This window comes from Conger conger, chromosome 17, assembly GCF_963514075.1.
Source record: "Conger conger chromosome 17, fConCon1.1, whole genome shotgun sequence".
Taxonomy (NCBI): Eukaryota; Metazoa; Chordata; class Actinopteri; order Anguilliformes; family Congridae; genus Conger; species Conger conger.
In genome coordinates, this window is record NC_083776.1 from 26,727,940 (window position 1) to 26,753,616 (window position 25,677).

At 48.7% G+C, this 25,677-nt stretch overlaps 2 protein-coding genes across 3 annotated transcripts; one reads left to right on the forward strand and one right to left on the reverse strand.

The window, feature by feature from the left end:
- On the reverse strand, positions 1–10,365 carry stradb (STE20 related adaptor beta). Of its 2 annotated transcripts, XM_061226130.1 has the most exons (13): positions 9,900–10,362; positions 8,805–8,894; positions 8,559–8,631; positions 7,957–8,037; positions 7,308–7,410; positions 5,555–5,676; positions 5,237–5,345; positions 4,087–4,210; positions 3,474–3,645; positions 2,295–2,399; positions 1,912–2,159; positions 1,507–1,549; positions 1–1,285 (listed from the first exon to the last, which is right to left on the reverse strand). In XM_061226130.1, the coding sequence occupies exons 3-13, from the start codon at positions 8,568–8,570 to the stop codon at positions 1,127–1,129; spliced, it is 1,278 nt and encodes a 425-aa protein (XP_061082114.1). In that variant the 5' UTR covers positions 8,571–8,631; positions 8,805–8,894; positions 9,900–10,362; the 3' UTR covers positions 1–1,126. The 2 variants fall into 2 exon arrangements, with proteins under 2 accessions (XP_061082114.1, XP_061082115.1); XM_061226131.1 differs by lacking the exon at positions 1,507–1,549 and having other exon boundaries at positions 9,900–10,365.
- Positions 9,744–25,526, forward strand: trak2 (trafficking protein, kinesin binding 2). The gene is made up of 17 exons (XM_061226129.1): positions 9,744–10,552; positions 13,095–13,237; positions 13,613–13,780; positions 15,855–15,932; positions 16,171–16,247; positions 16,551–16,667; positions 18,277–18,486; positions 18,975–19,053; positions 19,179–19,309; positions 19,411–19,485; positions 19,588–19,725; positions 19,872–19,951; positions 20,731–20,913; positions 21,035–21,351; positions 21,803–22,219; positions 22,403–22,502; positions 23,430–25,526. Exons 2-17 carry the CDS (start codon positions 13,201–13,203, stop codon positions 24,109–24,111), a joined length of 2,889 nt encoding a protein of 962 aa, XP_061082113.1. The 5' UTR covers positions 9,744–10,552; positions 13,095–13,200; the 3' UTR covers positions 24,112–25,526.
- Positions 25,527–25,677: the final 151 nt, after the last annotated feature.

Genomic DNA, 25,677 nt, shown 5'->3' on the forward strand with positions numbered 1-25,677 from the left:
TTTTAGAAACAAAATAAGAATATATTTTGAAAAGGCTCATACATTTAATACATTTCATATTCAAAAACACAACATAAAAGGTCTCTCATACATACGGTATTGGTTCACAGAAAAAAAGACTGTATTTTCCTAAACAGTACAACGGTTTCCATAAAATACAATAATTCATATTTGTCCCCATCAATCAAATGCACATTTTCAGAGGGATTTTAGGGTAGGTTTGGGCATAATGGGCTGTGTTGTTTTTTGGTTGTGTTCCTGAACATGCTAAATAAAACCCAGACAAAAATGAGGAATCGCTTTCATTTGGATGCTTGGACACCGAACAGAGATTCTGCATTCAACAAGGAGCTAAAATGAAGGCTCTATTTTATTTCCAAGAAAGAAAGCAATTTTTCACTAGGGATTACCCATGAATTGTTTGAAGTTCGGACCAAATAGTACACTTGTTAACATTACAGCAAAATGATTGTCAACTTACTTGTTTTCTTGGTGTCTTTCCCTTTGGTATCCACTTTTGTTCCATCCCTTTATAGACCGTTAGGTTACATTAGCGAACATTTGTGACAAACTGGAAAAAAGTTCCAATTATGTTCTTGAACATTAGCTGAGATTAGGCCAATGCTCACCTTGTTGAATACATGTCTGCATTGTGGACATTAAGTTAAATAAAAGCTCTGGTCTCCCAGTATCCCTCATGATGCCAACAGCTTCACAGCCTCCACAAGGACTGTACTTTAACTGCCCCGTGTCCACTGACCATTGCCAAGGGCGCATGTTACACATTAACTGGCTGGAGAGCACATACTGAAGGACACTTTTTGGCAGTGGATAGATCACAGCTCTAGTGGCTGAAGCAGCCGCGCGCAGGTAGAGCACCTGTCCAGGTTTCCACACCCTCTCGCTTTCCACCCACCCAACTGCTGTGGGTGCAGATGTTTACAAAACAATACAAAAGTTGATCAAAGAAAAAAAGGTGAAAAATAAAATAAAAATCTGCATAATGTTTGGGCTTCCTGTGTGGTTGTCCTGAAGTAGAGGTGATTGGCTGAGGTGGGGGAGAGGGAGGGGAGATAAGGTGATTGGCTGAGGTGGGGGAGAGGGAGGGGAGATGGGCGTGGGGTTGCTAGGAGAAGTCCCACATGCTTTCCTCTGAGTCCACAGGCGGGGAGGGACTATGGCAAGAGGGGGCAGGGGGACAGGATATAGGCGTGTCCTGGGGGCTGGCGAAGGGGATGGCAGGATACATCAGGCTGAGGAAGGAGTCTCGCGTGTGCCTCTTAACCTGCAGAGCCGCGGGTACGTACGTACATACGTATACACACACACACACACACACACACACAGATACCGCAACACAAACAAATGCAGTCAGAAACACAAAGACAGGGACACCAAAACACACACGCAACACAACACAACATAGCACATTATGAAATGCAGAAGACAGCCAACACAATTAAAGTGACGTAAGATGAGGATGTTTGGGGACATGAGGAGACCCACCTGTCTGAAGAAGGCATGAGTCAACAGTGCTGAGGCAGAAGGTCTGTGTGGTACAAGAACAACACACCCACATCACATCTATATTACACCCACATCACATGTATATTACACCCACATCACATCTATATTACACCTACATCACAACACTCACAGACTGAGAAACCACAACCAAACACCATCACAGCATTCCATACCAAATCATATCATGCATCCATTCAAGTTTCATACATTCATTTCAGAACCAGACCTGTCAACTATCCCTCACCCCACTTTCACAACTAGATTCATATTCCACATTGAGAGCCAGATGATCATATCACATAGCCACAACTTCCTTAATACACATTCAGATCCAGACAAGCAAATCACACATTTAGGCAGAAACAGCGGCATGGATGAGCTCACCTGCGGTCAGGCTGGGGCTGTAGACACACCTGGACCAAGTTGTGTAGGGTGGCAGAGTGGTTTTTGGGAGCGGGGCTTTGGGGACGCTCGTTGGTGGCGGTACGGGTCAGGCTCCCTGTCGCCACGCTCTCCCCGATACCCGAATCCACCCCGGAGCGGGACACCTTCAGCCCCCCCAGCTCCCCCAGGGGGAAAGGGGTGACATCCAGGAGGCAGCAGTGTGACCCCCGTAGCTTCTGCAACAGCATCTGCATGGGGGGAGAGGCCATTTATTATATTACATTATCTGCTTATCCAGAGTGACCTACACAATGGTCCTTTTATTTATAGAACATGCTATGGATACAGAGCAGTGTGCATTGGGGCACAGAGGCATACCGTACCTGAGTAGGGTGCATATTCTGGAAGGGCACCCTTCCACTGACCAGCTCACAGACAACTATCCCCAGACTGTAAATATCCGACTTCTCCCCATATCCATGAAGGTCCTAATGACAGAGAGAAGTGGCACAGCTCTCACTTAGTACACTGAAACTACAGTACTCACTAAGCACACTGGGGCTGTTCCACAAAGGCACTCTAACTGTACTGCAGTGAGGAAGTGGGTGTGGGGCACTCTAACTGTACTGCAGTGAGGAAGTGGGTGTGGGGCACTCTAACTGTACTGCAGTGAGGAAGTGGGTGTGGGGCACTCTAACTGTACTGCAGTGAGAAAGTGGGTGTGGAGCACTCTAACTGTACTGCAGTGAGAAAGTGGGTGTGTAGCGCTCTCACTGTACTGCAGTGAGAAAGTGGGTGTGGGGCACTCTAACTGTACTGCAGTGAGGAAGTGGGTGTGGGGCACTCTAACTGTACTGCAGTGAGGAAGTGGGTGTGGGGCACTCTAACTGTACTGCAGTGAGGAAGTGGGTGTGGGGCACTCTAACTGTACTGCAGTGAGAAAGTGGGTGTGGGGCACTAACTGTACTGCAGTGAGGAAGTGGATGTGTAGCGCTCTCACTGTACTGCAGTGAGGAAGTGGGTGTGTAGCGCTCTCACTGTACTGCAGTGAGGAAGTGGGTGTGTAGCGCTCTCACTGTACTGCAGTGAGGAAGTGGGTGTGTAGCGCTCTCACTGTACTGCAGTGAGGAAGTGGGTGTGTAGCGCTCTCACTGTACTGCAGTGAGGAAGTGGGGCACTCTAACTGTACTGCAGTTAGAAAGTGGGTGTGGGGCACTCTAACTGTACTGCAGTGAGGAAGTGGGTGTGGGGCACTCTAACTGTACTGCAGTGAGGAAGTGGGTGTGGGGCACTCTAACTGTACTGCAGTGAGGAAGTGGGTGTGGGGCACTCTAACTGTACTGCAGTGAGGAAGTGGGTGTGGGGCACTCTAACTGTACTGCAGTGAGGAAGTGGGTGTGGGGCACTCTAACTGTACTGCAGTGAGGAAGTGGGTGTGGGGCACTCTAACTGTACTGCAGTGAGGAAGTGGGTGTGGGGCACTCTAACTGTACTGCAGTGAGGAAGTGGGTGTGGGGCACTCTAACTGTACTGCAGTGAGAAAGTGGGTGTGGGGCACTCACCTGTCTGAGCAGCTCAGGACTGAGCCAGGGCAGCAGGGCGGGGCTGTGCTGGGGCATGTCGAACACCGTTCTCACCCTCTTGCCGTCACGCACCATGCTGTAGAGACTGTGGAGGCCGGACAGGTACACGTGGCCCTCACCTGACAGCAGGATGTGGCTCGCTTTCACACCCCTGAGAGAAGAACACAGGTCACAGGCCGATCCACACCTGCCTAGACCTGAGCCTCAACTTGAGACCTTAACTGAAACACTACCTGAGACTCTACCTGAGACCTTTACTCAAACTCTACCTGAGCCTCAACCTGAGACCTTAACTCAAACTCTACCTGAGCCTTAACCTGAGACCTTAACTCAAACTCTACCTGAGACTACCTGAGACCTTATCTCAAACGCTACCTGAGACCTTAACTCAAACTATACCTGAAACTCTACCTGAGACTCTACCTGAGACTCTACCTAAGCCTAAACCTCAGCCTCTATCTCACCTTCTACTGAGCTAACACCTGAACCTTCACTTACATCAAGTGCCCTGTTTGAAGTGCTCCTTATATAAACCCGAGATGCTACCTGAAGCAATGCTCACACTATCGGCTCATACAGGCCCCTCCCTCACCTGTGCACATAGCCCATGTGATGCAGATACTCCAGAGCCTTCAGGACGCCATGCAGCAGATACGCAATGAGAGATTCACTCATCCCATCAGGGAAATACGTCCTGAGCAAAGCGTCTGCTGAACCTGAGAGAGAGACAGAGAGGGGGAGAGAGGGAGAAACACACACAGAGAGTGAGACAAAGAAGAAAGTTCATCATGAGTCATTTTTATACGCGTGCAAGTGTGTGTTCTAAATGCTTTGGCAACAGTAAATATCTCCTGTCAAGCTAATAAAGTCTGTTAAGAAACTGTTAAGTTAGATGGATGAAGATGGGCTCTCACAGTAGTGTTTTGTGGTTTAACCTGGTTCTGGATGACTGAAACCTATTTTTGGAATACCTCTGTGTATTCCCCTAATTATCCATTGTCCCATTTCAATAATGAGGCCCTTAGCAATGAAGACCTTCATTAGTGATGAGCTCGGTTGCTCATCAACTGGTCAAACCCCATTTCTGTTACAAGAAGAAGACAGAAGTAAACCTACAGCTACAGAAAATCTCCACATATGTATACTATGTGAACTCAGTATTATTAACATTAATATGTTTTCCCATGTTTCCTCCGGGTACTCCGGTTTCCTCTCACAGTCCAAAGATATGCAGGTTAGGCTGATTGGAGAGTCTAAATTGCCCATAGGTATGAGTGAATGTGTGACTGAATGGTGTGTGGACTGAATGGACTGCAATGGATGTCGAGGGTGTATTCCTGCCTTTCGCCCGATGTATGCTGGGATAGGCTCCAGCCCCCCTGCGACCCTGTTCAGGATAAGTGGGTTCAGATAATGGATGGATGGATGGATGTTTTTCCATTTGCACACATCCTTCCATTTGCTTGCACATCTACAGTGATCACCGTCTGTTCTTATCCACAGTGATCACCGTTCTGTCTGCATGTTTTCAGGAGACATTCAGTTACCCTTGGTACAGAAACCTCGGTCATGCTGCATGTGGGTCATTAGTCTCAAACCCCGTGGGCACTAGTCCAGTTCCCCAAGTTTAACACCACCCTCGCCCCCAACACAGAACCAAGCCAAGGACATATCTGCTGGCTCTGTCCCCCGCAGAGTGGGGGTTTGGGGAGGGGCAGGCGTGCTGAGACTGCGTAGCTCACCGTAGCTCATGAGCGGTGTGAGGACCCAGAGCTGGCAGGACCGGCTGAACACCAGGCGGGAGGTCAGCAGGTTGGGGTGCTGGAACAGGCGCGACAGCAGCACCTCGTTCTGGGGGCAGAGAGAGCGCAGGGGCAAGGGTTAGCAGAACGAGGGGGTATAAATGGAAATCGAAAAAGGATACATTCTGCACAGATATTAAGCAGTATTGTTAGTCATTATGTTATGTTATGCTAGGTGTGGTAAGAGCAGCAGGTAGAGGCCCTCAGTGTCCAGGCTGGCACAGGTGAGCGCAGGTAGGGGGTTGTGCCAGGCCTCACCAGCAGCTGCAGCAGCTCGTCCTCGGTGCACTGGTCCAAGTCTGTGCTCTTCAGCGCCACCAGCCTGCCGGAGGGCACATGCCGTGCCATGCTCACCTGGCTCAGGTTGTTGAAGCCGCGCCCTGTTCACACAGAGCACAGGAAGTTGGTGGGGGGGGGGGGGGGGGGGGGCATGTTAGTAGTCCTCTCTGCCTGAGTAATTTCAGGACAACAGCTGTTGAATTTAATTTATTTATCTCCAATAGAAAAAAGAGTTTGGGGGGGAAAAAAGCTGCCATTATGAAGCATTGTGGGAAATTAAAGAGGACAGACACACAGGGGGAAAGAGTCCTCAAACTGCTGGAAGAACAGGAAAAATTATATATCCCAATTAGAATGAAAATAATACAACAATTTGAAAAACAGAAATAGGAAAACAAAGCAACATAAGAGTTTTCAGCTTTCATATTACATGCAGATCCAGCACACCGGGAAACAGCAGGGGAATGCTTCTTTTCCAAAATGAACACCAGATAATGTGTGACCAAGACCTTGCCAGAGATCCTGAACAGGACAGAGCTGGCTCCTGTAAGTAGTAAGGCTGGTGTTTCACAGGAGAGATACGGCTTCTTATGCTCGACTCACCTGGGCTCTGGGGGAAAATACTCTGCCGTGCCAGGATATAATTTACCCAAATTACTTTGCTGAGAGAAGCCATTACATAACCCTCCCTCACCTGTCCAAATATTGTCCCCTGGGGCCAAGGAAGCAGCTTACGAGCAGACAGAGACAGAACCTGCTCTCCATCACACACAGAACCATAATGCCTGCCACACGACGCTTAAGGCAATGGACTGCACTGCACTATATTGAAAAATGTGTTTTAATATAGCCAATACTGTAATAAATATATTAATATATTAAAACAATATTATATATACAAAGTATAAAGCAGGCATATATGCATGTTTCAGGTATTTAAGCACCACAAACAGGATCATGGAGAACCATCTAGAACCTGAACAAATGGAGCCATACCTGGGACCAGTGGAAACTGAAGTTCCATGTACTAACCTTCTAAAACATCAAGCAGACACTGAGTGCACACAGGAACAGAAAGCACACAGCAGTGCTACTCGACTCTAAGAAGACTGTGACGGCTGTCCAACATAAGAATGAAAGAATTCAGGAAAAATATGGCAAAGAATGGGCCAGTGGACATAAACTCATAGCTAAAAGTCTCTCAGACAAAACACATAACAGACACTTCAGAACAAAACATGTAGAGTATCCTGAAGCACAATATTCCCAATGCACAGTGTTCTCAATGTATCCACAGTGCATAGTATTCCCAAAATATCCACACAGTGCAGAATTCCCACTGTTCCCTCCATTCACAGAGATTTCAATGTACCCACTACGCCACGTCATGCAGGACAAAACCCCTCTCAGCATACGGTATAACAGATGCATTCACCACGTAGCTGAGTATGTACAGTCCAGCTTAGCCTGAGGAACAGGAAGTGACATCTAATGTACTGACCTCTTTGGGTTCTCATGTGAAATGATTTAAGTACATGTCTGTTGTTGGTGTGCAAGTCCTCTTTTTTTTTTTCGGCGGAACAATTACGATCACCATTTGGAATTTGACCTCTTGTTTCGTGATGTGAAACAGCTGCTCGGGCAGCACAAGTGGTGCCTCTGTGCGTCCGGCAAAGCGGTCCAGCGAAAGTGGCAGAGGGGACGGCGATGAGGACGGAGCGCCGGGACTCACCCAGCTCCGACAGCAGCTGGTAATGCGCGGCCTCGACGGAGAGGCTGGCCATGTCATCCCGGGCTGCGGCCTTGTGCGGGGTGCCCGTGGAAAGATCGCCGCTCTGCGAAGCGTGAAGACATGCCACGGAGTTAGAGCGGCCCCACAGTCGCCAAACACTCACTCGGCCTCCCCCCCCCCCCCGTTACGCGGTCGCGGTCGTTTCTCAGGAACCTGGTTCTGTGGTTCAGCCCTACACACTGACAGGCACACAGGAGCGGGGGAGGAGCACAGGGAGGACGGTGTGGACAGGGACACGGGCCCGATGGCTGATGGAAGGGGAGGGAACGCAGCCGGACTGTGTGCTCATATCTCACAGCTGGATCGGCAAGCCGGACCGTTGACCGTTGGAATGGACTGACAGGTGGCGGCGCTGCAGGGTTATCCTGTTAAATTAGGAGGAAGGTGGCACAGTCGGGCTGTACCAGTATCTTACAGAGGGGGGCACTACTGGGCTGTGTTGCTGGCTGACAGAGAGTGGCCACGATTGGACTGTACCACCAACCAACACAGGGAAGGGGGGCACTGTTTGACTGTACCAATAGCTGACAGAAGGGGGCACTCTCCGTCAGGCCTAGTTCATTTTTGACAAAGTGGGGGGAGCACTGACCAAGTACTGGTGGCTGACATCCTCATACTGGTCCTCTATGGAGATGGGCTGGACCTGGGTGTGGGAGATACAGGAGCAGTCCTAGGAGAGAGGGAGGGAGGGAGGAGGGGTGAGAGGCCCATTACAGAGGGGAGAAGACCGGGGAAGAGGGAGGGAGACAGCCGGACTGAAAGGGTGTAGGGGGGGTGGAGAGGGCAGTGTTCTGGCAGACAATGCTGAGAGAACAGAGCCGAACCAGAGAGTTTAAGAGGGGGAGGAACTGGCTGACTGCCATTTCCATCACCAAGCTATGATCCAGAAAACATTCATTATTAAATATATGACTGTGTCCAATCGGCTGATACAGGCTTTAGCCACCCCCATACCATACCACAGGATTGTTTACATCGATGTAAAAACAAAACATCAGAGAAAGAGAATAAATGTAACATACAGAGGTCAATATTGTCGTACAGGAAGACAGATAGAATTTCACCCAGGTTCGAATACCGGTCACTTGCTGCCAAGACCTACAGCAACTAAAAGCTCATTAATATCAATCAATACTACAGTGTTAGCCTACTACGAAAACAGTTTTGACAGAGAAAACATTGAAATCTCACCAAGAAAGACATGGAATCCTTTTCTTCGTTAGAATCACTTCACGCAAGGGCATTTATCCTTTAGCACGAGGCGCTGGAAATGAAGGGAAGAATGTTAAGACTGCCGTTGAAGAAGAAGAAATCAATGGCAAAGCGAGCTCCCATTTCATCTGCCTCCCGAGTTCCGGTCGCTAATTCCCCACGGCTTCGTCCTTCTGAATGTGGATAAGCGCTGCAGTGTGCGTGCTCACTCTGTTTGGTTCTTACCTGGTTGGCGTTAAAACGGTTCTGATTTCGCAGCATGATCTCTGAGCACGGACTTCATCAGGCTCCGAGAATCGACTTTCTTTCCACGTCCTTTCGGGCAAAATAGGATACAGTTCAGGAGTCAAATCAATGTTACTTGAAGCAGAATAACGGTACAGACAGAACATCAGTCGCAGATTTGTCAACACTGTCTTCCCAGCACACAATGCTATCAAGATGCTTCCGTTAAGAGTAAGCTACACGTTCTTTTCTAAACAAATGCAGCCATAATGAAGATACCAAGAGCACGATATGCATTTGATTAAATATTTATATCCAAACAATGTATGTATAATTGTTTTATAACACGGTTGGTATCGCCTATGAAATGTCTGCACAACAGCCCGTTCCGTTCGATGAAGCGCATGAATGAAGCTCGCTCCCCGTGTGCGTCCCCTGAATGAGAAAGGGGGATTGAGGACGGGGACTGCTGCTGTTACCTGCCCAATGTGCCAGACTGCATTGCATTTTTGCCGTTTTTGTTTGTGGGAGGTCGCTCTGCTGACAGACGGGATGTGGGAGAATTTGGATTTGTTTGTGTCTGTGTAGTCTGTGTACAAATAACCGCATCTGAAGTCTTATTTTGGTAGTCTATAAATCTCGTATTGATTTATATTTGTCAAAGTAAGTGTACGAGTAGGCTACCACCAAGATAGAATTCCAAATGTCTATGGGTCTGCACACTGACATATAACCAGTGGAAGTCGAGTCCGATGTGTATTCAATATGAAAAAATATATATCAAGAAGAAATGAGAACTACACTGTGCAACAATGGGATACAATGACCAAAAGAACAAATAAATGGTATAGCGAATAGCCGAGGCATATCAATGTAGAAAAACATGTCAATATAATTGACATTTTCCAGTGTTTTAAATAACAAAGTAATTTTTATTGTGTAGCCTATGTTACTAGACGAGCCACTACTGAAAGTTATAACTGAACAAAACTAGCAACACATTTTTCGCTTAACAAAACTGGAGCTAACTTGCTAATTACACAAATATGCCAAAGCAACAAAAGTGGTTTAAACTTTAACTTAAGTAATACTTACGAACATATCACGACTTTGCTTCGAGATTTGACCAATTAGCAACCTTTTCACGATGAATTGTAAAGATTATTGCATATGTTCCTTCAAAATTCTATTACATACGTTTAAAAAAATGTAAACATACTGAACTTCAAAGTGAATAGCAGCAACATTCGCTAATTTGTGAACTAGAAATCTCAGGCTTGCTGTTCCCAGCTGATTTGACAGTGACGAAAGGAAGAGGACGCAACGTATTGAAAAGAAAAGGCTCTATGTGATGACGACAGCACTGCACATATGTGTTCCTTGGTGGTGTCTATTCTTTTCTGGATATTTGTGTTTTTGACTTTACAGTACAGTAAATAGTTTATGCTTAGCCAACACCATGTTTGCAAAGCACAACACAGTTTTAGAGTAAGACAATACATTACGAATGTGCTCGGGATGCCCGTAACCTGTTTAACGCGTCAGGAAATTCTTGTCTACTTTTGATGACGCCTTGTAGTCATCAGTTTCCCAACGCCTGCCCCGCCATCCTCCCAGAGTACTTCGCAAGCTTGCCTGATAACACTGCAATCTATTGTTTGACTGTGGAGCATGCTCTGGATTGACAGGATGACATGTAGCTAGTTAGCTGGGATTGCTGTACAGCGGTTATTAATTATTTCTGAAAGGTATGTGTAATTATTATATTAGTGTATATAGGCGTACCTAAATTGGTACTTGCGGCAGATGATGTATAATGTTAACGCTGTCAAATACGAAATAAAAATGACAGATATGTTCATGTTCAGATTATTCTGCTGTCCGAAGTTACTGTCAGCTCGCAGTTCTTGGGTCGGAGATAGTTTAACGTTTAATATCACGCTTTTTGAAATAGGTCTGTATAGTAACACTCCCGAGCAACCTCACTACAACATTGAAATAATCGATAATCGTTTTTGAAGCTAGCAAGGCGACTGATGCGCTTCCGGACAATCTATTTGTTTACTCGATTGATAATGCATCATATCTAACGGTATTGCATTGTAGCTATACGTTAGACTGTCAAAGTGTCTACGCTCGTGCTCGCCTAATGCGAGGTGGGGCTCTGTTGTTTTATGGTGATGTGCCACTGGTTCAACATGTTGGCCATAACTCATATCCTACCATTTGGACCTACTTCGTACTGTAAATACGAAGGTAACACAGTAGGGATTACAACTAGGAAGGTGCCATAGCTAGGAATCGAACCCATGCCTGCGAGGGAGGACTTGAGTCATGATTTGAGTCAGCCGCCCGTAGGACTGTACCACAGGTATCACGTGTGATCATGTGAATAAAGTATAGCCATTGCTTTTATTTGCCATTATATGTTATTCTACAATATGTTAAAACAATTTATACGCTTAACTAGACTACTAGTAGGCAAAGTAATGTGTCTGTTTAGGTTTGGTGACATCTTGAAGGGCCTAAATAAGTTGTGCAAGCAAATATTGCTATGGTGTCTTTGGTATTGCAGTAGATACAGCGGTGTCTTTGGTATTGCAGTAGATACAGCGGTGTCAGAATTGTAAATTGTATTGGCACTCATGTTATTTTAAGGACCTCATGTTAAAGTACATTTTGCTCTGACCTGGGGGTGGGTTAGTGCTGTAATTTGAGTATCTCCAAAGGTTTAATGTGCATTTGAGCCTTGGATCAACACCGTTTCCTGAAGAGAAGGTAAGGGTGCAGGACTATGACGACACAGGTTCTGCAGCCTAACTACATGGTCAGCTCGTTGTACCTCACATTGGAATGAATTAATGAAGGGGTGTGATCAACGACTCCATCCATCCATCCATCCATCCATTATCTGAACCCGCTTATCCTGATCAGGGTCGCAGGGGGGCTGGAGCCTATCCCAGCATACATTGGGCGAAAGGCAGGAATACACCCTGGACAGGTCGCCAGTCCATCGCAGGGCACACGCACCATTCACTCACACACTCATGCCTACGGGCAATTTAGACTCTCCAATCGGCCTAACCTGCATGTCTTTGGACTGTGGGAGGAAACCGGAGTACCCGGAGGAAACCCACGCAGACACAGGGAGAACATGCAAACTCCGCACAGAGAGGCCCCGGCCGACGGGGATTCGAACCCAGGACCTCCTTGCTGTGAGGCGGCAGTGCTACCCACTGCACCATCCGTGCCGCCTGATCAACGACTCATTATTCCAAAATGGAGATTATCGGTTGAGGTAGAAAAGTCAAGGGGTCAGAAAGTAAAAGTCCTGCCCTGTGTTTCTTCTACACATGTACTCGGTAGTTTCACTTGGTAGTTCTGCCCCCTGGCTGAAAATGATGCAAATTACCAAATCCTGGTGATTGTAACAAAATTCTAGGGAGGACTTTTACTTTCTAAACCTGTATTTTCCCCCTCCGCTGTGTGTATGTGTGTGTGTGTATATACAGCTGATGTATGCATCATTTGATTCAGAGAAATTAATATCTCAGAATCTCACACACTGGATTGTTCAGCCTGGGGAGGATGCTGTTATAGAGGTACACTGCTCAGTGTATTCTCTTCAGCAGTAAAGAATTGGGAAGACAAATGGAACAGGAGACAGACAGACAGAATGTGTGCAGTGAAGCATTGATACATCCCATGGTGCTGTACACACACACACGCGCGCACACACACAACCAAACACATATGAACAGATGCACACACTAAATATGTTCACCCATACACATGCATTCACACGAGCATACATACACAGACAAATACGCATGCATTTTCAGTGCCACCTTTCATCAGATCAGAGTAGAGGCCAATCAGTTGTTTCAGGTGTCGTTCACTGTGACAGACTGCACTCTCTGTTCTCAAGGCTGGATGTAGAGGGCTGGGGGCAGGGGGCGGAGTTCGAGGCTGTAGTAGATCAGATTGGATTTCCTCTGACATTTCCAGGCCAGACTCAGGCTGATGGCTGTGAGAGACAGAGAGGGGGTGGGGGCCTTTGTGGCGGTCACTTTTACCCAGAGGGGGTGTAACCCGTTTGCTGCCATTAGTACTGCTGTACCCCCACCAAATATTCACCTGTCTTCTGATCTTTAACCCCACAGTTCCTCTTTACGTTCTCCCTGTTCCCTCCATCTCACTTATTTTCTCTCTGATCTCCTGTGTCCTCATCCCTCTCCCGTTTTCCTGTTCTCTCTGTCCTTCCCTTGCTCTCCCTCGTTTTTCCTGCAGGGTGGTGTGTATCCAGAGAGCTTTCGGAGGTGTCCTCCTCTTGTGGTGTGGGAATGGGGAGCGCCTTGCTCCGTGCGCTGGCTGAGGAGAGACTCAAATAACACCCATGAGCGGGGAGAAGACCGACTCCAACAACGGCCCTGGTGAGTGTGTGTGCATGTATCTGTGCATTGTGTGTGTGTGTGTGTGCGCCTGCTCCTGGGGTTTTTGGGGAGGGGAGGGGGAGGATGATAGAGAGAGTGAGGTTGAGTGGGTGTATGCAGGAGCAGACACAGCCACCCGGCGGGAGTCAACAGAATGAGGTAGCAGTGCACGACACACACACACCACACATACACATGCAAACACACACATACACACACACCACACGCATATGCAAACAAACCCCACACACTCAGTTGTCTGCTGTTATGCAGGATGGATTGTGTGGATGTGTTGACACAGAACAGAGAGAGATGGGCAGAGGACTTAGCAGACTGTGATGTAACCAGTGCTCCTGTGCCTTTCTCCTTTCTCAGATGAAGACGAAAAGGAGAGTGTCTCAGGGCCAGGGCCAGGGTCAGCGGAGGGCACTGAGCCCCTGTACCCGTGTGACAGGCAGGACTGCACGGATTCCCCCCGGGGCTCACCTGAAGAAGGCAGCACCGTCTCGCCTATTCTGGCTGAGGAGACCTTCCGCTACATGAGTGAGCTGTGTGTCTGTGTGTGTGTGTGTGTGTGTGTGTGTGTGCATGCATGCATGTTTCTTTATGTGTGCTGGTTCTGTTTATCCAAAGAGAGAATGTTGAAAGAGAGAGGGGTAGACAGGGGTTGCTGGAAGCCTTATGTCTGTTATAAATGCATTATAAGTTGTATTTATAATGTGTCATTGTGTTTCTGGGTGGGGGTGGGGGTGGGGTATGCATGTGTGAGTGCATTTATGAGTAAGTGTATTTTAGTGCATGGGTGTGTGTGTGCATGCATGTGTGTAGGAGCAGTGTTTGCTAGAGAAATACATATTTCATGCTATGGACAGCTAAGAGGCAGACTATCACACATAAGGGCACCAGCCAACACCGTGTGACCGGTGATCATGATTCCCTACATCCCTGTGTATCTTTGTTTGTGTCGGAGCACACTGGCCGGAAGATTGCCGCATCGTCACTCAGAACAGGGTGTGAACCTGGGTGTGCATTTGAGCACATTTGTGTGTCTGGCCAGAGAAACTAGGTCGCTAAATTGCCTGCCCTGCCCCTTCCCTGGAACAAAGGGCACAGTCATATTTTAATGAGTGTAATAAGTGACTGAGCAGCCAATCAGATAGAGGAGCATTGAAATAGTTTAATAAGTGACTGATTGAATGATCTGCATCACTATAAACCTTTATCCTGGGTGAATGTCCTTACATTTGCCTGCAGAAGCCATTACTTATCGGGGTGCTGATATTAGCGTCTACGTGTACCAAGTGTGTGATGATTTCTTCTCCCCAGGTAGGGCACCTGCATGGGTATTCTGAAGAACACCTGTGTGTGTGTTTGTGTCTGTATGTTTGTGTGTCTATATGTGTGTTTGTGTGTGAGGTTGTGGTCCGAGGCAGAGGGTCCAGTGTGTATATTGTGGGAGACAGGCAGTACAGGTCAGACTGAGATCAGTGTGTGTCACAAAAAGCACAGCTATGATAACAGCTACAGCACACTGCAGTTAGGTAAGGGTATGTGGTTGCCAGGTGCTTTTGGCTGAGTATTGAGGTACGGGTGCCCGAGTCTGCAGGACTGCAGCTGTAGGCGTTTTGGGGTCAGGTGTGTTTGGATGAGGGGGTACACAGGTGTGGGCTTGTGAGCAGCTGTGGGTAAGTATGGGTGTCGGGGGAAACAGGCATACAGGTATGTGCGCATCGGTTTGTTGATGGTAGGTTGGGCTGGTGTAGGTTTTTGGTTGTGAGGGTAGGTATTGGCTGTGGATCAATGTGCGGGTGTGAGAACCTGTAGGTGTGTGGTTATACAGGTATGGGATGAGTGCTGTCTGTGTATACAGGTGTGTGTGTGTGTGTGTGTGTGTGTGTGTGCATGTGGTTGTCTGTTCAGCTGGAGAAGGAGAAGGAGGATTTGAGGATTCACCTGTGTGTGTGTAGGCGGCCTGTACCATAGTGGTTACATGACTGGGACCTGCAAGGTCGGAGGTTCGATTCCCGGTGTAGCCACAATAAGATCCGCATAGCCATTGGGCCCTTGAGCAAGGCCCTTAACCCTGCATTGCTCCAGGGGGGATTGCAACTGTACGTTGCTCTGGATAAGAGCGTCTGCCAAATGCCAATAATGTAATGTAAGGTATACAGGAATGGGGTTTTGCGAGGACTCAGAGTTGTTTTTCCCGACAACACTAATGAACTCACAACCTCAGGACAGGGAACCATATCAGCTGGTAATGCTTCCCCAAACATTAGTTACTCATTTAATCAAAATAAGGCTTTTTATTATTTTTTTTAATTTATTTTTTTTAACATCAATACTGCTCAGATACTCCACAATTGCACTGATCTCTATATCATGTGAATGGGGATGGCATATGACCTGTATTGTGAGCTATGGGACTGATATAATGCACTCAGTGAATCACAGGAACTGTCCAGATCATATAAGGATCAGAGAGACTGTGTGATGTGTACATCCACATACTGCAACAGTGATGCAGAAAAACAAGCCCTAAAGTGCATCTCTGCGCTTCCTGTCTTGTCTTCTAAAGCTTTTATTTTCTTTCCTTGTCACTTTTTGCTCCCTCCAGCCTTCTTCAACCTGGACCCCTCCTCCTCTTCCTCCCCCTCTTCCTCTTCCCATCCCAACTCCCACAGACTCTCTCGAGGTAAAGTCAACCTGCCGCCCTTTCAAATCCAAATTCAGACTGGCTTTATTGCCTTGGGAAATTCACACAGGTCCTATGCTGAAATAACATGAAGCCGGGTAAGAAAATACATTAAAACAATCATGAAACAGACACTCACGTATGGGAAATGCTGTGTGAGTGAGGGCACTGTGTGTATAACTGCATGGGTGTGTGTGTGTAAGTGTCACTGTGCTGAAATTGCCACTCTCTCCCACAGTCCTCAGTGCTGACAGGGTGGAGCAGATGACAGTGACCTACAGTGACTTGGAGATGCTGACACACCTGCTGACAGAGGTACAGTCCAGGTTTTCTTTACTTTGCATTAACATGTCTACAGAATGGGCGTGTCTTCAGCACTTTACTGAGTTGCTTTTACTTATAGGATTGAATCACTTTACTTATAGGAAACTGATTGAATCACTTTACTTATAGGAAACTGATTGAATCACTTTACTTATAGGAAAGTGATTGATTGGTTGATTCCTATGTGTGACTGTGATTGGTTGATTGGCTGTTGTTTTTATTTATAGCTGTTATTGGTTGACTGGGTGTGATATTTTAACGTGCTGGTTTGTTTGGCTGTGTGACTGTGAGCAGAGGGACCAGGTCTTGGAGCTGGCTGCCCGGATTGGTCAGTCGCTGCTGCAGAGGAATCACCTGCTGCAGGAGCGCAACCAAGCGGTGGAGGAGCAGCTAACTCAGGCACTGGACCAGGTGAGGACACACACACACCCTTACTCCCTAACAAACTCTCTCTCTCACACACACACACCCTTACTCCCTCACAAACTCTCTCTCTCACACACACACCCTTACTCCCTAACAAACTCTCTCTCTCTCTCACACACACACACCCTTACTCCCTAACAAACTCTCTCTCTCACACACACACACCCTTACTCCCTAACAAACTCTCTCTCTCACACACACACACACCCTTACTCCCTAACAAACTCTCTCACACACACCCTTACTCCCTAACAAACTCTCTCTCTCACACACACACCCTTACTCCCTAACAAACTCTCTCACACACACCCTTACTCCCTAACAAACTCTCTCACACACACACACACCCTTACTCCCTAACAAACTCTCTCACACACACCCTTACTCCCTAACAAACTCTCTCTCTCTCTCACACACACACCCTTACTCCCTAACAAACTCTCTCTCTCTCTCACACACACACACACCCTTACTCCCTAACAAACTCTCTCTTTCACACACACACACCCTTACTCCCTAACAAACTCTGTCTCTCACACACACACCCTTATTCCCTAACAAACTCTCTCTCACACACACACACCCTTACTCCCTAACAAACTCTCTCTCTCTCTCACACACACACACCCTTACTCCCTAACAAACTCTCTCTCTCACACACACACACACCCTTACTCCCTAACAAACTCTCTCTCACACACACACACACCCTTACTCCCTAACAAACTCTCTCTCTCTCACACACACACACACACACCCTTACTCCCTAACAAACTCTCTCTTTCACACACACACACCCTTACTCCCTAACAAACTCTGTCTCTCACACACACACCCTTATTCCCTAACAAACTCTCTCTCACACACACACACACCCTTACTCCTTAACAAACTCTCTCTCTCACACACACACACCCTTACTCCCTAACAAACTCTCTCTCTCACACACACACACCCTTACTCCCTCACAAACTCTCTCTCTCACACACACACACCCTTACTCCCTAACAAACTCTCTCTCTCACACACACACACACACCCTTACTCCCTAACAAACTCTCTCTCACACACACACACACCCTTACTCCCTAACAAACTCTCTCTCACACACACACACCCTTACTCCCTAACAAACTCTCTCTCACACACACACACACCCTTACTCCCTAACAAACTCTCTCTCACACACACACACCCTTACTCCCTAACAAACTCTCTCTCACACACACACACCCTTACTCCTTAACAAACTCTCTCTCTCACACACACACACACCCTTACTCCCTAACAAACTCTCTTTCTCACACACGCACACCCTTACTCCCTAACAAACTCACGCTCTCTCACACACACACACAAACACACACGCACACACGCACACACTCCCTCCCAAACTCTCTCTCTCACACACACATACCCTTACCCCCTTGCAAACTCTCTCTCACACACACATACACACACTCCCTCACAAACTCTCTCTCTCACACTCCCTCACAAACTCAAAGATACTCCATTGCTCCCTCACACACGTTCACACGCACACGTTCACCCGTGAACCCGCACACACACACGTCTCTCCCTCTGTGTGCTGTAGGTGCAGCAGCTGCAGCATGTGTTGTGTAAGAAGGACGAGCTGCTGCGCATGGTGGCCAGTGTGTCGGAGGAGAGCGAGACGGACTCCAGCTGCTCCACTCCGCTGCAGCACAGCGCTCCACTGCCCGCAGCGCTCGCGTCCGGCCAGCTGGGGGCGCTGCAGAGCAAGCTGCAGCTGCTGGAGGAGGAGAACCTGGCCCTGCGCTCTGAGGTAGGGGGCGCTGCTGCCCCGCCCATCGAAACTGCTTCAAACCTCCATCCATCTCCTCAAAACCCCACCCACTGCCTCAAACCCCCATCCATCGCCTGAAAACCCACTGCCTCAAACCTCCATCCATCTCCTCAAAAGCCACAGCCTCAAACCCCCATCCATCGCCTGAAAACCCACTGCCTCAAACCCCCATCCATCGCCTGAAAACCCACTGCCTCAAACCTCCATCCATCTCCTCAAAAGCCATAGCCTCAAACCTCCATCCATCACCTTAAAACCTCACCCACTGCCTCAAAACCCATCCATCTCCTGAAAACCCACTGCCCACTGCCTCAAACCTCCATCCACCACCTGAAAACCCCATCCATCACCTCAAAAACCTGTCCATCACCTGAAAACCCCATCCCTCCTACACACTGCCCCATCACAGTGCCCGTCTCTGCCCTGTAATGTTGCTGACCACGTTCTTCTCGTTTCCCCGTTGGCAGGCGTGTCACCTGGAGATGGAGACGATCTCGTACGAGGAAAAGGAGCAGCAGCTGGTGAACGACTGCGTTAAAGAGCTGCGTGAGTCCAGCACTTTAGGCTGTGCGCTGGCTCAGGCTTTTACTTTATGTAAGGTTTGGGCCTGTGCTGGGCAGCAATATGAGTGACGTGTGTGTTGTGTGTGTGTGTGTGTCTGTGCTCCACAGGTGAATCGAACAGCCAGATCGTGGCACTGACGGACGAGCTGTCGAAGAAGAACGACGACTTACTGCGTCACCAGGAGGACATGACACAACTGCTGATTCAGATGGTGGATCTCCAGCACCGACTGAAGGAGGTGAGGGAGAGCCCAGGGAGAGAGGAGGGCAGGGGCTTTAATAAAGCACAGCCGTTTATTAATGTGTCTGTGTGCGTGCGTGCGTGCGGTTGTTTGTTCAGCTGGCTCTGGAGAAGGAGGATTTGAGGATTCACCTGCAGCATTCCAAAGATGCTCAGCGGCAGCTAACTGCAGAGGTGAGTCTCACGCGTTTGTGACGCGGTTCTGTTTGCGGTCATGCCGCGGTTGCACTTGAAACGTGACGCGGTCGTGACGCGGTCCTGTCTGCGCTCCTCCAGCTGGACGAGCTGCACAGCAGGAACGTGGAGTGCATGGGGATGCTGCAGGAGTCGCAGGAGGAGGCCAAGGAGCTGCGCAACCGCAGCACCACCTCCGCAGGTCTGCGCAGACACCAGTCCTTCGGCCTCATCCCCATGGTGAGAGACGGCCCACCCAGCCCTGCATCCTTCTGTCTGCCACTACCCGGATATTTCACATTGTCCGCCCCGCTCCCTATTTCAGATCTTCTTTTGCAGCAAGCCAAATTCAGTTATCTGTGTGTGTGTGTGTGTGTGTGTTTCAGGACTGTCTGGCTGCTGAGATTGAGGGTTCTATGCGGAGACAGTTGAGCATGGAGGGGGAGTTTTCCTTCCAGGACCAGAAGTGAGCGGCACACCTACACCAAACTTTACACACCTCTACCCCTTTTACACACACACACACCTACACCAAACTTTACACACCTCTACCCCTTTTACACACACACACACCTACACCAAACTTTACACACCTCTACCCCTTTTACACACACACACACCTACACCAAACTTTACACACCTCTACCCCTTTTACACACACACACACCTACACCAAACTTTACACACCTCTACCCCTTTTACACACACACCCTACAGCACACATACACCAAACTGTGATCATATGAATACTGGACACACTCAAGTCTGACACCCTGAATATTGACTGAATACTGATTATTGAATATGGATGGGACATACTGTCTTAATGTCCTCAGAAGTAAAGCACCCTCCTGTTGGCCTATAAAATATAATGGCTCTGTCAATTATACACTGGTTAAGCTGTGTTTTGTGGTATATTACATACATGTGATAATTTAAAAAGAAATTACAATGAACAACTGCCAATCATTGTCACTGAGCCAATTGTATTTCATATCTCCCGAAAGCAAAATCCAGTCTCTTGGGTAAGGTGTCCTTGTGTTTTGTTTGTCCTTGTGGGAGGGGTGTGCTTTTGAGGTTATAAGATACGTGAGAGGAAAGCAGGCAATATTTACACTGGCATGAGTCATCTTGGGTTCTGTCTGAAGCATTTGCTTGGATTAGCTACAATATGTCGCCAGCGCTGGTCTAGAGATTAGATGTGAGATTAGATAGAGATGTGACACCCTCCCTTTTTGCACATAGGGATTCACAGAAGCGCGTGTTCCAGACCGTACGCGCCGTCAACGAGTCGGTGCAGCACCTGGCCCCCCGACCCCTCCCAGGCTCCGCCCACAGCAGCGTAGTGATGACTGCGCAGCCCTTCCAGTCCTGCGTCCCGGCTGCACAGCTGCGCAGAGGGGAGGAAGCCACGCCCACTACCAGCAAGTGAGCAGCTACTTCCTGCCTCTGACATGCCTGCTGCAAACCTTCCAAGTCACTCCTTAGGAATCTGTTCTGAAACCAGTTTCTGTGTGTGTGTTTGTGTGTGTGTTTGTGTGTGTGTCAGTTGCACAACAAACCTCGGACAGCCTGGCACTCCGGGAGGAAGTGACCTCACCTCTGCGCTGCACCGCCTCTCCCTGAGGCGACAGAACTTCCTGTGCGAGCGGCAGTTCTTCCAGGAGGAGCGGGACAGGAAGCTGCAGGCACTGGTGCGAGCTGGGCAGGAAGGGGAGGGGCCAGAGGAAGACTGGGAGGGGACTGGCTGCAGCTCCCCCAATGGCAGCTCGGTCTCCTGCATCACCAGCCTATCAGACCTCTCCTCAGCCTCCAGCTTTAAGGGATTCCTTCCCGAGAAACTGCAGATCGTCAAGCCCATGGAAGGTGAGGATACGTCTGGCACAGTCTGGCTGCCTCACACATTTTTACGAGTAACATTTGCACTCTGCTCCTCATCAAAAGTTATTGTTATTATTGTTGACTCAATGGTGCAGGTCTGTAAACCAGGGAGGTATTTCATGAACCAGGATTACTCAGTTAGCTGGATAACTGAAGAAAGACCCAGATGCATCTCAAATCTGGAATTGAAATAAAAAGAGCTATTCCAGGTTTTACTTGGTGCAGTTATCCAGCTAAGTGAGTATCTTAACTGCTTTGTGAAATACCCCCCCCCCCCCCAAGTCTCCAAACTAAAGCTGAAGTTCATGATTGAAGACCATAATTTATTCATTTTCATTGAATCAGGTGTCATAAGTGCTGAGCTAGAACAAAGGTTGTACCCACACCAGCCTTGAGGGGTAATTTGACCTGTGACCTGTGACCTCTTGACCTGCAGGCTCCTTCACGCTGCACCACTGGCAGCAGCTCGCTCAGCCCCACCTGGCCGCCATCTTGGACCCTCACCCGGGCGTGCTCACCAAAGGGTTCCGTCCCCTCTCGGAGGACACCGAGCACTGCCTCGCCGACCCGGAGGAGGACGACGAGGAGGCGCGGAAGAGGAAGAGTGGCCGGGAGAAACAGATAGAGGAGGAGGAAGAGGAGGAGGAGGAGATGGGGATTACCTTCCAGGTGCAGTGCGCCTCCACCCCGGAGGACAAGAGGGAGAGGAGGAGCGAGAAAACACCTGTCTGCTCACCTTTGAGTGTACGACCTCTGTGCCAACCCTCTCTGGCCCCTCCCATCTCTCCCTCCTCACCCCCTGCACCCCAGCACTCTAACAGTCACATCCTCAGCACACCAGCGCCCCCTCCTGGTAAGTCTACATGGTGTACTCTTACAGCACAACGGATGAAGATCTGTGAATTATGTATATGAGGTTTATGTTTGTGTTTACTTTTGTATGTGTGAGTGGATGTTTGATTGTTTGTGTATCCGTGGGTGGATGTTGGTGTTGGTGTATGTGTGGGTGGATGTGTAAATCTCTGTTTCTGCACAGCTCACAATCCTGGGAAGTGTCTGAGCTCCACCTTCTCCACCTTCACCTTCACCACCTGCCGAATCCTACACCCGTCTGACACCACCCAGGTCACGCCCAGGTACAGCCCATTTCTGTCGCTCTCGACCACGGCTGCCCAACCCTGTTCACTCCAACCCTAGCAAAGCACTCCTCATTCAACAGCGAGAGAAGTTGTTGAGGTGCTAATTGGTAGAATGAGGTGCACTTTGTTAAGAGTTGAAATGAAAACCTACAGGACAATAGACCTCCTGGAACAGGGACTATTATCGCTTTTCTTATTTGTTTCCATCATCACCATTTCCTGCCTAACATCAATGTCTATTATCCAACTAGATCTCAGTGAGGCTGCAAAAACACAGATTAACAGTGTGCCATCACAAGTTTCCTCATACCTTTTGTCGAGGACCCGGCCCTAGGCCCACCTGATGAGAGATTGACGGAAGAGGGGTTAGGCAGGAATGCATTGTTAACCCCTCGCACACGCCATCGAGGTGGTAGTAAGCAAGATGAGGAAAACAATACTTTCTGTGAGCCTCCCCGTCCATGTGCTGTAAAATAGATGTGCAATTTATGACTGTAAAACATGCGGTATCGCTGGCTGGTTTAAAGTGAATGGGAAGCTAAGTTGCAGTGTAGCAGAGCAGTTTATGGTTCCTGATAATACTCTAGTGTCCACCTCTGGCCTCTTATTGCAACATCGTGTGTCACAATTGCTTGAGATTGCTTGATCAATGACATTGCAGTTCAAATTCAATAAAACTCTCTCTCTCTTCCCCTCCCTCTCCCTTGTGTTCCCTCCCTCTCCCTTCCTCCCTCTCTTCTGCTCTCTCCCTCTTTTCTTCTCTTCCCTCTCCCTCATGTTCCCTCCCTCTCTCTTCCTCCCACTCTTCTGCTCTCTCCCTCTTTTCTTCTCTTCCCTCTCCCTCATGTTCCCTCTATCTTTTATCCTCCCTCTCCTTCTCTCCCTATTCCCCTTCCTTCTTCCCTCTCTCTCTCTCTCTCCCAGTTCTGGGTGTGTCTCCTCGGTCTCAGTGAACACCCCCAGCTCCCTGCGCTCTGTCTCCAGCACCCCAGTCACACCGTCCCGGCTCAACCTGGGGCACTCGGCCCCCCTGCAGGGCCTGACCCAGCTGCTGCTGGAGAGGGGCATCTCAGCCCAGGGGGTCTCCACTGAGAGGGCCCCCCGAAAGCCCAAACCTCGCATGCTCCCCAGCACCCCGCCCAACTCCCCGTCCCACTCCCCTCCTCCCTCGCCCGTCGCCTGGGAGACGCGCCCGGGCCCTCCCCCCACCGCCGAGAACTTCCTGGCCTCCCGCCCCGCCGATCTCCTCCTCCAGGAGGTCTACGGGCTCAAACTCCGCCCGGACACGCCTCTCTCGCGGGACCGGGTGTCCGTCGGCCTGGTGGAGCGGCTCCGAGCGCTGGGACTGGCCGGGACGCTGCGTGGGGCGGGGTCGGGCGGGGCGCGGCCCCAGGACACGCCCACGTTCCTGGCGACGGGCAGCGGAAGCCTGCTGAACGGCCTGCGGAGGAACCAGAGCCTGCCCTGCATGGTGGGGCGGAGCCAGCCCCCTCACGCTGCCCTTGCCCTTCCCATAACCCCCTGGGGCAGCCTGAAGGAGCCCGCTCTTGCCCCTTCCTCCTCTTCCTCCTCCTCCGCTGTGCCCGTCCCACCCTCTCCACACTGAGGGGTCAGGCTGCTGACTGGGGGTGGGGCTTCCAGTTGACTGACACAACACTGCCCCCCACCCCCAATCTCCGAAAGGGAAAAATAAATCCCTCTTTTCTCTTTGTTTTAAAGCACAATTGTCAAACTGATCGCTTTTTTGTACTGTTTTTGTAATGTGTTTTTAAAGCTGTGGGTCTGGGTAGAAGTTGTGTTTTTACTGTTGGGGAGTTTGGGGTAAGACATCACCAGCATTTAGGAAGGCGGGGCTGCGTTTAAACGGAAGAGAGTGGATGAAGGTGTGTGAAGGATAGAGGGATGAGCATGAGTGCAGCGAAGGGAGAGAGAGAAATCTGCAAAGAAGAGGAGAGCTGAAGGTATCTGCAGGCTACTTTAAAGAGGAAACGGAGAGAAAGTAATATTAGGTTGTTTGAAGTAAAGAGAGAGATGGATGTATCCGCAGGGTTTTCCCTCTTTGGAGCGGAGGGAGGTATGCTGAATGGGTGCGAAGAGCCAGAACTGTGTCATTTCCGTAGTTACTGCCCAGGTATGATTTTTCTGATTGAAGCCACCAGGGGGTGCTGCTGAACCAGGGGAAGACTTTTCTGAGTCATTAGCGTGTTCTCCACAGGAATGAGCTCCGTGAGTAGGGCTGTGCTCCAGTTACCCCTTCAGCCCTCAAACCCAAGGGCTCTCCATCCTGTGCCATGACATCACGCTTCTGTCTATTTAATTTGTACAATTCAGTTTTTAGATGTCACCATTGTTCAGACCTATTATTTTTGTCTGCAACTAATGAGTAGTTTAATATTTATGAGATTTTATTATCAATTATTATGACACGTAATATAGATTTACAAATAGAGCATGAATGTTTCTTGTGAACTTTTTTTTTATTAATATGGCTTGAAATTTTGAAATCTGTACACATTTGTTTTCAATAGCAGAGAAATCCAATCCAAATTCTTGAAAATCTAAGGGTATCGAAACTTGAGAGATTGTAAATGGGAAATTGAGCACAAACAAGTTTGTCTGGTATTGCGCATACCCAGAAGGAGAACACCTGTAATAGTGATCAACCCTCACGTGTCTACATGTACCTGTCTGAACCCAGGTCGTGTGACTGTGGTGCTCATCACCCGGGAAACAAATGTGATTTTTTGCCAGCTCCTGGATGACTGGGCAGTCAGAAACAGGTTTAAGCAAAGATGGAAAAGTACCAGCATGTGACCAGTGTGGGGAGGCCTGGTTCATCCCAGATAAGGTTTGCCCGAATTATCAAGGGTGGAAGATAAGCACAGAGACGGTTAACTCTGTGTGGGTTTACGTGCACAAATACAATTGTGCAGTTCCTCTGTGTTTTGGTGCCTGCTCTCTCCTCACCAAAAGTACCAATGAATGTCATGTTTTTAATTAAAACATTTTTTTTTACTTTCACAGTGTGTGCCTTGTACTTTGAAGATAAACAATATTGCTAGTTTCAATATTCAAATGACACTCATTTTCAAGTGGTGACCTTTGTAAGTGGCTTTGACTAAAACCATCTGCCAAATGCCTAAATTGTGTGATGTGCAGGACCTAAGCCCAA

Bases quoted from the DNA above. Each gene is read 5' to 3' on its own strand.
- stradb (XM_061226130.1), bottom strand. The intron at 4,211-5,236 runs GTGAGCTACGCA...TCTCTCTCTCAG, and splicing joins CACACCGCTCATGAGCTACG to GTTCAGCAGACGCTTTGCTC. The intron at 2,160-2,294 runs GTACGGTATGCC...CCCCCCATGCAG, and splicing joins AGAATATGCACCCTACTCAG to ATGCTGTTGCAGAAGCTACG.
- trak2 (XM_061226129.1), top strand. From the start codon at position 13,201: ATGAGCGGGGAGAAGACCGACTCCAACAACGGCCCTG. The intron at 18,487-18,974 runs GTAGGGGGCGCT...CCCCGTTGGCAG, and splicing joins ACCTGGCCCTGCGCTCTGAG to GCGTGTCACCTGGAGATGGA. The intron at 22,503-23,429 runs GTACAGCCCATT...TCTCTCTCCCAG, and splicing joins ACCACCCAGGTCACGCCCAG to TTCTGGGTGTGTCTCCTCGG.